Below are 10,997 nucleotides of genomic sequence, written 5' to 3' on the forward strand. Positions count from 1 at the left end.
ATCTCACTCAGAGAATGCTAATGACCAGGTGGCAATCTACACATCCCGAGTCATCATGGAGCAGACGTGGTCTCAATATTCAGTATGTGGATCCTGGTTTAGTCCTTTCTGAAAACTTGATACAGTAAATAAACCATTACAAGACCCCATACTCTGTGTGAATGTCATGTCTGTACAACCCACAGTCCAGTTACAGCTATGTTTTTAAAGCACAGATCGACATAGTGTCAACGGAAAAAAAACTTCATAGGTTTATTTTTTCAGCAATAAAAACACAAACACTTACAACTTACAAAAATATTAGAACAAATGATTAATTTGCAGATGAACTTATTTTATAAAATTGATCATAAAGGGAATGGTCTGTAACTTAACTAAGGCAACAACAGAGTATAAGGGTGGTGTACAATCTAACAAGTTAGTTGGGGGGCGGGGGGCTAGATGAGAACATGCAGCCAGCCTTGGGAATCCCCTTGCAGCAGTGCTCCCCTACTGGGGTGAAAGGCCATGACTGAGCACACCGCTGTCAGGTAATCTGGGCTGTCGAACACGTGGACCAGATGGCCGCCCTCATGAAACACCTTGATCTTGTTCACCTGCTTCGTAGTGCTCACCATAAAGCAGTCCTCCTGCTTTGGGTCCCACAACGCCTGCCGCTGGGGCCCGCGGGACGCCATATTCTGCTGGTAATCAACACTAACGGTACACAGGTTAGATTGTTACAATGTACGTCACATTTTGCCTCTAATCAACACTACACAGGTTAGATTGTTACAATGTACGTCATATTTTGCCTCTAATCAACACTACACAGGTTAGATTGTTACAATGTACGTCATATTTTGCCTCTAATCAACACTACACACACAGGTCAGATTGTTACAATGTACATCATATTTTGCCTGTAATCAACACTAATGCACACAGGTCAGATTGTTACAATGTACGCCATATTTTGCCTGTAATCAACACTAATGCACACAGGTTAGATTGTTATAATATAGTTAAAGATACCTACACACACAGTTTAGATTGTTTTGTTTGACAAAATGGAAAAACAAAAGGGCCTGTAGGCTTTGCAGAGACTTCAGTGTCCCAGCCAGCCTATTAAGGCACTTACTCAATGGAGGTCATCAAAGGAGTTGAGGCCAGATGTGATGCATCAAACACCCTGGGAGACAACAGAAGAAAATAGGTTAGGTGCTAGGGCTGCTTGATCAAGGCAAAAATCAAAATCACAATAATATTGGTCAATATTGACCAGACAATTATTTAACATGATTTTACTCAATGATTCTGGAAATATCATTAATGTTATAAAAAGAAACAGCAAATTAAATTGGAGTTTGAATTGGGATATAAAGTATACAGCAGTTGACACTGTAAAGGGTCATTCACACCAAGAACGGTAATGATAACTATATAACGATAACATTCTGTTTTGCAACAATGCTCTTGGTTTGTCCAACACACCCCTTTTTGGCCTATTCACACCAAGAACGATAACAATTTTTATCGTTCTCAAAATCACTCTGAAAGTGATCCCCAACGTTATTGTTCATGTCGTTATCGTTATAGTTTATGTGTGAACGTGGTCATTCATATTAACGAGAACGATATTTGTTTATAGTTATTGTTATTGTTCTTGGTGTGAATAGGCCTTAAAGCAAAGGGGTGTGTTGGACAAACCAAAAGCATTGTTGCAAAACAGAATGCTGCAAAATAATAATATTTCTTCAATTAAAGTTGTTTTTATAATTGCTAAGTGTCTTGATTTGATTGATTTGATTAATTGCATAGCCCTATTAGGTACAAGCAACAGATTATTTAGGGTCTGGCAAATAATGCAACGCAAATAAATAAAAACACTGAATGTAAGAAAAAGCTATTCATGGCCATGTTGGATTTAACTTCAAACACTGGGTAACTATATGGAAACTATATGGGCTATACCACTACTTCTGCATGAAGTTGCATTTCAACTTCTTTTGACAAAGCAGTATGAATCAGAATGTAATGTGTGGCAGGTATTCACCATATCCTCACAACATGTCTAAAGTTGTTCATGAATGTGGTGAACAATATTTTCAGTCACGATCATCACAGCAGCGTTCCTCTTTTGGGCTATGATGGCCCCACAGCAAGCCATCCCACTTCTTACACCATGTGTAGTTAAGGGAAAGAGTAGTCACACCATCCTAGCCCACTCACACACACACCTGAGTTTGTCAATGCTGGTGGTGAGCACTCTGTTTCCAGTGTCTGGGGAGAAATAGGCTGAGAACACACGGCGGGTGTGTCCATCCAGCACTGACACAGGCTGGGTGGACTCCTTCAGGCTCCGCACATCATATATGCCAACTCCACTGTCAACACACAGACACCAATACACTAGAACCCAACCACCACAACTTCACAAGTGATATCTAGCAGACAGCTCTACAGAAACTTTCACTGTGTGGATATGTACAGGTGCATCTCAAAAAAATACACAGACAACTCGCCTGACCTGAACTCTTCAGAGAATTTATGGAGTTTTGTTTTTAGAGGAAAAAAATGGTCAAGACACCAGACCCAACAATATCCAAATTAAGGCCACCATCAAAGCTTCCAGAACACCTCAGTAGTCTCAGGCTGAATACCTTCATACCACACCATTTTGATGCAGTAATTTGTGTAAAAGGAGTCCAACCAAGTATTGAGTGAATAAATTAACAATTTCAGATTAGTACATTTGTTTTCAAAAAGGTCGTAAGGTCGTCAAAATTTGTATACCGGTATTAACCTCTTTATTCTAATATTTTGAGATACCGATTTTTGACTTTCATGAGCTGTAAGCCATAATCATCGAGATTAAAAGAAAACATTCATAAATATTTCACTTTATATGTAATGAATCTAGAATATATGAAAGATTCACTTTTTGAACTAAATTATGGGGAAAAACTTTTCCACAATATTCTAATTTGAGATGCATGTATGCGGAATTGATAAATGTAGCAATCACCCCACTCCAATTCATTAGTTGCAATTCCAATGAAACACAGCAAGTTTACTTATAGCACAATGAATACATATTGGTTATTCAAAATACTAAAAATCCTCTGAAGAGTTCTTATTATTCAATTCACACAGACAGGTCCTACAGAAACTAAGGGGCTTTTGAAAGAAGTGCCTGATTTAGTGCAGACAAAAGGCCATGAAGAAAGCTCCTTCAGAAGAAGGGTTTAAATTAAACACTACACACACACACAGACTTTTTAAAATGAAACACACACAAATAATAAATACTAACACATTTAGTCATCCATACCTGTCCACAGCTACCACAAAGTACTGCTTCTGCACGGGGTGGAGGTGGGCACTGTATAGAATCCCTCGTCCAAGAGTATGGAGAGATTCATGAGATGTCCTGTGAGAACACATAGTAGGAACACATGAAAGCTGGTGCAATACCTCTTGGGACAAGTGGCTACACATCAGTGTTGCGCAGAATGCCCGAAATTGGACGACCGCGGTCACCCACGGTTACTAGTCATAAAAAAATATTTTAATGATATTCGGATCATAATTGTGAGCGACGTGTTTTTGTTAAAATATTTATTTATTTATTTATGAGATTTTCCTCAAAATAAATTTGCTTCCCTTCAAGGTTGGACTTTTCCTAATTGTTTTCATTGTGAGATTACAATAAAATCACCAACACATCATTTTTATGCATAGGTGCCAGTAATTCTGGAGGGTACTGTATTTGTGTTTCAATCAGATAGAACTTCAAGTTATTCAATGAGGCAGAGGACAGGACATATTTGAGTAAATTCCAGAGACTCATACCCTGGAGTCCGTGTGTCAACGATGGCAATGTCTCCATGTACATCTCCTATGAGCAGAGTGGAACAGTCATGCGACAGGAAATCAAAGCCTTTTAGCCTCTTATCAGAGCGGTATACCTAAAATCAAAGAGGAAATAAGTGATTTAAAAGGTGGTTCATCTAAACAACAATCTTAGATGTCAAATATTCCAATATTAAGTATACATTGAATACATTTACATTTTTACCCTTTTATAAAATGCATTTCCTTTTCATCTTACAAATACTACATAGAAAAAAAGCATTTGGACGCCTGCCATTACACCAGCAGGACCTTCAATGACATCCCACTCTAAATCCATTGATATTAACCAGGAGTTGGTATAGGCTATAATAGCTTCCATTCATCTGGGAAAGATTTCCACAAGATTTTAAGAGTGAATGAGAATTTTTGTCTATTCATTCAGAAGAGTAGGTGAGGTCAGGCACTGATGTTGGACAAGAAGGTGTCAAGTCAAGTCAAATTTGTTGTCCTTCTAGCTCACAATCTCTTTTCTTTTGGATGAGCTAGAACAGACATTGTGAGTCAGGCCTTCTCATCCAACATCAGGGCCTGGCCTGGCCTGACCAATGCTTTTCTGGATGAATAGGCTGGCAAAAATTCCCACAGTCCCTCCAAAATCTTGTAGAAAGCCTTGTCAAATGAGTCGAAGATGTAACTCCTATCCTCTAGTATCAGTATTGACAGATACAGAACTCCTAGCTATATTCTCTTCTGCACTGTAGTTAAATGTTATTCTAACACTGTAGCCCTGTAGTTTAAAAGTTAACTTAGCTTTAATGTTAATAGCTTAAAGTTTATATTCTATTGCTGTAGTATAGCTCTGTAGCTTACAGTAAATCTAAATGTCCACAGACTAGATGTTATTCACTGTTGTAAGTCACTTTGAAGAAATGTATCTGCTAAATGAATACATGTAAATGTAAATTCCAAATGCTGATGGATTTAGAATGGGATGTCACTGTTCATGTGGATGTATACTCTGATTCACTAATGCAGTTTCATTTCAGCTCAAACCTCATCAAACACAGCTCGTTCCATGTGTCCTGCCCGTGCTGTGCCATCGTAACTGGTGGTGATCAAGGTTGAAGGTCGTTGCATGGAGAAAGCCATGTGGGTGACTGAGCTAGTGTGAGGTTCAAACTGTAGAACTCCATTGTCACCCCAACTAGCCCCCTTAAAGAGCAAAGTCAGATCAAGTTACCAATTTTAGATTATGAAAAGATTTGAAAGACTACAGTCGCACACCCTTTCACATCTAAAGACAAGTCACATATTTTATAGTCACAGACTATGAATTTACAACGACTAGGAATCTTGCAGGGTCACTATTTACAAGACGGCAACTAGACTCCTTTAAATTATTTCCCATCGTGCTGAAGATATCAACAGGAACTCAACAAGGCTTATGTAAACGATATAGCCTATTCATATCAGTCAGTCGAGTTTCTGCAGCATTTTTTCATGTGTGACATCCCTAACCTTCATATGCATGAGCAGGTGAAGGTGAAGTGTTTTCTGGCAGGTCATTGGGCTATAGAGTCATTTGGTCATGTGGTATAGCCTACTAATCATTTATAAGAAACAAAATAATCAAACAAATAATCATATAGGCAACAGCTGTAGTCTTTTTTGCTCCTTCCTGTTAGGTGCTGGAGAGAGCTCACGATTGGTTTTTATATCGTTCATGTCACTATTTGCTTGAGCCAAGACAAAATGACTTGCAATAATATCAAACACGTCTGATAATGTAACGTCAAGACTAGAAAGACGACTCGGACCGACTTGAATTAGGTGTATACACAAAGATGGTACAGAAGCTTGTGTGTATCTGTGCCAACTGCATGAGATGTACTAAAATGCTTTGTCAGCTTAGCCTGGAAGCCTGCCTGAATTTACACCGCCCACAGGATTTGAATTTCAGGAAATTCAGTCTTGAGTTGGTCCATTGAGGTATTTTCCCCCTGTATCAATTAGAACATGCTCCATAATCAAATCCAAATGCACTGACACGAGACACAAATTCTAAATAAAATTGAGCCTGGCTACGTCTCAATTATAAGCTATAAACATGAGTCTTTTCAATGAAGGTGTTTTTTTAGGTGCGGCTTTGGTCTGTAAATGAATATACAGTATGTGTGAGCATACAGTGTGTGTGTATCTGAGGGTAGCCTGTAGAAGCTGGATACAATACTTGTGTGTGGCTGACTAGGTCCCCCTCACCAGGTTGCAGAGGCCTACTTGGCCGCACTTGTCCCCGGCGGCCATGAGGAGACTGCTGGCACACGGGTGGAAGGCTGCCGAGTAGATCCACTTCTTTACCACCTTCACCACTTGCTTCTCATGTTTATGCGTGTTCTGCAGGCCCTCCTTGTACCTAACACAGACACAGACACCACACACACACAGTGCAGCAGTGTTACTGGATTTTACCAGCATAGTTATGTAAATATTGAGTCCCAGTAGACTTGTCCTTTGTGTTTGTCAACCTACACCTGCAGGTCCACTTTCTTCCACTCGTACTGTATAGGTTCCTAGGAAGACAGGGTTGAATAAGAAATTAAATCGACTGAAATATTGAAATCTACTCAATAGTGTACAAAGATCACACACCTCAGTCCACAGATGGAGAAGACTCTCAGGGAGTTGGCTGTCCTCCTGCAAGTTCACTGGGCACATTGGTACAGGTACCTTTAAACTATTCACCACCACCTACAGAAAAATGAACATATTTGTGATCATTCTACTGCTTGGTTGAATTTCCCCATTGTCCTGCGTAATTTAGAATGTGCATTAGTCGTATGTTATTTGCACACCTATGAAGCAGATCCAATTTGCTGGTCGTATCACACTTGTATATTAATTACAGCGCATGAAAATGCACTGTTCTGTTATCCGAAGTCGTCTTCTTCTTATTATTCTTCCCACCAAATTTCTGCGTCTAATTCAGCTTCAACCGTTTAACGTCGAAACTTCGTTCAAACTTTGTGATGTAGGTCTTGAAAAGGAGACTTGAGGAATGTATTTCATTTTTGTAAACTTTATACTTTGAGATATTAATAAAAAACAAGCTTATTTTTCCCCATAGACTTTGTATGGGGACTATGACATCATAATGGGCTAATTAACTTGATTTGCACCTGTATCAACTTCCAGCTGCTCAACTAGGTCCCATCAAAAAGCTAGTTAAACTGATTGCACCTGTATCAACTGTTTTCTGCTCAATAGGCCTTTATCACGGCAGCCGAAGTAGGAAGTGAACAGCCCTGTTCCTGTGTGAGCACAGGTGTTTCTAATTAAGTGTCAGATTCGGCCACAGTTACTTCAACCAGAGGCCTCGTTAATGTTTTTAGGAACACCTGTGGTTTGTTTGCCAACAGGAAAGTGAACAGCCCTACTTCAGCTGCCCGTGGGCTGCCGTGATAAAGGCCTATTAGGCCAACTCTCTCTGTGTATCTCCATTCACAATGGACTAATTAACTTGATTTGCACCTGTATCAACTTCCAGCTGCTCACTACTAGGACCCATCAAAGGGCCAGTTAAACTGATTGCACCTGTATCAACTGCTTTCTGCTTAACTAGGCCAACTCTCTCTGTGTCTCTCCATTCTACAAGGATATAAGGCACATTCCATCCAACTTTCTATCCATTCATCCTCTTCAAACCATTCACTCATTAAACTATACATCAACATCCATTAAACAATCTGCCTATCAACATCCATTCAACTTTCTGTCTATCAACATCCATTACACTATCTACATTCAACTTTTAAACTATATACTCTGTCTCAGGCTTTAAGCATCTGGCTCTCTTAAGACTACTATTTCCTCTGCCCACAACTGTTTCAAAATACATGTCCTCACTACAATAATTCACTATTAAATAATTTAACTATTTAAACTACTCAACTATTTAACTGTTCAGCTATTTCAACTGTCAGTTGTTATCAACTATGACTCCTGCCAACTGTTCCCAAATAAAAGTTTGTTTGGCATTTTATGTTAATATACAGTATGTTTATTTTCATGCACTGGTAATTGGGTCATTCCACGTCAGTTCAACCAGGGCCCATGCACTTAGGTCTCAAAAAATTCTGAAAAAATTACCAGGTGTACCTATGTTACCCAGGAGACACACTGTAAAATTACTCTTATGTAAGATCAATACTTTCCAAGATACAGCCAGTTTTATAAGGGGAGGGGGTGTCGATTTTGCTCGGCCTCTTTTTTTTGTCAAAGTTCACAAGCCCACAGCGCAAGAACTAAACCATGTAGGAGGCTCAAATTGTGCATGCTGGTACATAAATAGGAATAGTATGTGGCAAAAGAGTCACATTTGGTCTGTATAATCCTGCATGGTCATAGCTGTCCCTCAAAGTTGATACAAATTTTATTGGAGTTTTTGGCTGGGCTCTGTTTAAGCCTTCAGAAGACATATTTTTACTCAACATAAGCTCTTGATTTATTTTTCTTACTGAGATAAGTAGAAACACTCTCACAAAAAACAATGAACAGAAAATAAATCCCTTCAGGGTCTGAACAGCAGACCTCACAAGTCTGAAAAATCATTTTGGTTCTCATTTTCAGAGAGTAACCTGTGGTAGCTCTATACAAAACATATTGATGTCAATGGTGCATTTCGCCCATGTTCAGAGTGGATAGTGAAAAAGAAAGATTTGCATAAGACAAGTCAAATTGGTGTTTTTAAAAAGAAAAGATCATGGAAAATAAAAGAAAAAATATTTAAAAAATCTTTGTATATTCCCACAAGGTGTTTAGGTGCTCTGAAAATGAGAACCAAAATGATTTTTAGACTTGTAAGGTCTGCTGTTCAGACCCTGAAATGATTTATTTTCTGTTCATTGTTTTTGTGAGTGTTTCTACTCATCTCAGTAAGTTTGTTGACTCATCTCAGGCTTAAACAGGAAAAAACTAAAAAATTTGTATCAACTTTGAGGGACCTATGCAGGATTATCCAGACCAAACGTACAAATATATTCCTATTTATGTCCAGCATTCTGGTTTAAGGGGCTTGTGAACTTTGAGAGGTCCAAAATCACACCCTGTAAAACTGGCTGTATCTTGGAAAGTATTGATCTTACATAAGAGTAATTTTACAGTGCGTCTCCTAGGTAACATAGGTATTAATTTTTTCAGAATTTTTGATACCTAAGTGCGTGGGCCCTAATTGGCCGGGAATGACCCAATTTCCTCGAAATTACATTTTCTAGGATGACATGTCACATTGCATCCAAGGTGTAAAATGCAGACGTTCAGAACATAGCAACATTGTATATTTGGATTATAGCTAGTTGGATGACATGTAGGTTAAGTAACATAGCGATGTTTCAAAGCTAAGGTTCATCAGAATCCTGAGATATGCCTGCTTGACAATGGCAGTTTGTCCTGCAAGTTGAAAAATTAGTTGATATGTGGCAGAAAGAAGTAGTTCTACAAACAAGATTAAAACGTTTACATTGTAACAGGACATGAACACAACGCAAGTGCTAACAGTGGAATGAGCAGGATGATGGACTTCAAGCCGTTGGACTATACAAAGTTAATACACTTTTGTGTATTAACTCGGCTTCGCGTCAGGCCGTTTTGCCATCTAGAACATTTATTAACTTTGTATAGTCGAACGGTGTGTCGTCCATTATCCCTTACTTTTCAGATTCAGCTTTACCATAGATTCTGTTTTTTTCTTCTGTAGACGCAATGATTTCCTTACAGGAAGGATCCCTTCTTCTGGCCTTTTCCTGCAAAGGTGAACACGATGATAGACTAGTACTTTCCAATCCTTACTCCATATGCAAGATAAGATTCAGCAAAGCTATACTTGAGCCCTCAACCTTTAAGTCACAATTAATGTCTAGTCTGCCCACACCCATTATGATTTATTTCAATATATACTTTTGCCCCAAGTAATAGTATAACATTATATAGCTTGTTGTACCTTTTATATATACACTGCTCAAAAAAATTAAAGGAACACTTTCACAGTGAAAATACATCATGCTGGATCCACCATCACCACATGTGGCCGGCCATTGTTGTGCACTAGGAGGAACCCAGGGCCCACTGCACCAGTACAGGGTCAGACAATAGGTCTGAAGATTTCATCCCGATACCCAAGAGCAGTGAGGGTGCCGTTGTCTTGCCCGTAGAGGTTTGTACATCCCTCCAAGGATATCCCTCCCCAGACCATCACTGACCCAGCACCAAACCGGTGATGGTGAATGATCTTGCAGGCAGCATAACGTTCTCCACGACATCTCCAGACCCCTTCATGTCTGTCACATGTGCTCAGGGTGAACCTGCTCTCATCTGTAAAAAGCACATGGGCGCCAGTGGCAGACCTGCCAATTTTGTACTCTATGGCAAATGCCCACAGTGCTGGCCAGTGAGTACAGGTCCCTCTAGAGAGGCCATCGGGCCCTTAGGCCACCCTCATGAAGTCCATTTCTGACAGTGGTGTGCCATTCTGGAGGAGTTGGAATACTTGTACAACTTTTGTAGGCTCCAGGTACTGGCTTATGCTACCAGTAATGACACTGACCCTAGTCAAATGCAAAACTAGTGAAAAATCAGTCAAGAAAGGTTAAAGATGGAAAAATTATTAGTTGCCTTCACCTGTAAAACCATTCCTATTTTGGGGGTCGTCTCATTGTTTTCCCTCTACTGCACCTGTTGTTAATTTGGTTGACACCAAAGCAGGTGAAACTGAGTCACAACCACCTCTGTTACACAACTGGCCAGATCAATATCCCACAAGTTTGATTGGCTATTGACATAGGAGAATAGCATCAAGTCATTCAACATACCAGAACCATTGTCTATATATTACAACAGCTGAGCACTGACATAATTCAGTCTCCAAACAGCTGGACACAGGCCTTGACTGACTGGTTACATGTACCCACAGTCATGCCAGTATAGGCTCTGTGCACTAGCTTACTTGAGGTCGGCAAACCGGTTTCCTGTTTGTTGACAAGGCTGTCAAACACCACCTGAAGATGAGTGAGCTTTAGTTAGATCACGTAACGTAAGAAATACAATGTAGGCATACCCGAGTCTTAATGTCCATGGGCGGCTCTAAGAAGCACTGCTGTGTGCCACTC

General features: G+C 39.6%; 1 protein-coding gene across 1 annotated transcript; it reads right to left on the bottom strand.

Annotated features, from left to right (window-relative positions):
- Window positions 1-227: 227 nt before the first annotated feature.
- LOC125287668 (WD repeat-containing protein 76-like) lies at window positions 228-10,641 on the bottom strand. Its single transcript, XM_048233625.1, has 11 exons — window positions 10,510-10,641; window positions 9,563-9,635; window positions 6,487-6,585; window positions 6,367-6,407; window positions 6,097-6,250; window positions 4,891-5,049; window positions 3,835-3,950; window positions 3,314-3,412; window positions 2,220-2,366; window positions 1,121-1,171; window positions 228-696 (listed from the first exon to the last, which is right to left on the bottom strand). Exons 2-11 carry the CDS (start codon window positions 9,563-9,565, stop codon window positions 438-440), a joined length of 1,128 nt encoding a protein of 375 aa, XP_048089582.1. The 5' UTR covers window positions 9,566-9,635; window positions 10,510-10,641; the 3' UTR covers window positions 228-437.
- Between the last annotated feature and the right edge of the window lie 356 nt (window positions 10,642-10,997).

The sequence above is a fragment of the Alosa alosa genome, chromosome 22 (genome assembly GCF_017589495.1).
Source record: "Alosa alosa isolate M-15738 ecotype Scorff River chromosome 22, AALO_Geno_1.1, whole genome shotgun sequence".
In the NCBI taxonomy this organism is placed as follows: domain Eukaryota; kingdom Metazoa; phylum Chordata; class Actinopteri; order Clupeiformes; family Clupeidae; genus Alosa; species Alosa alosa.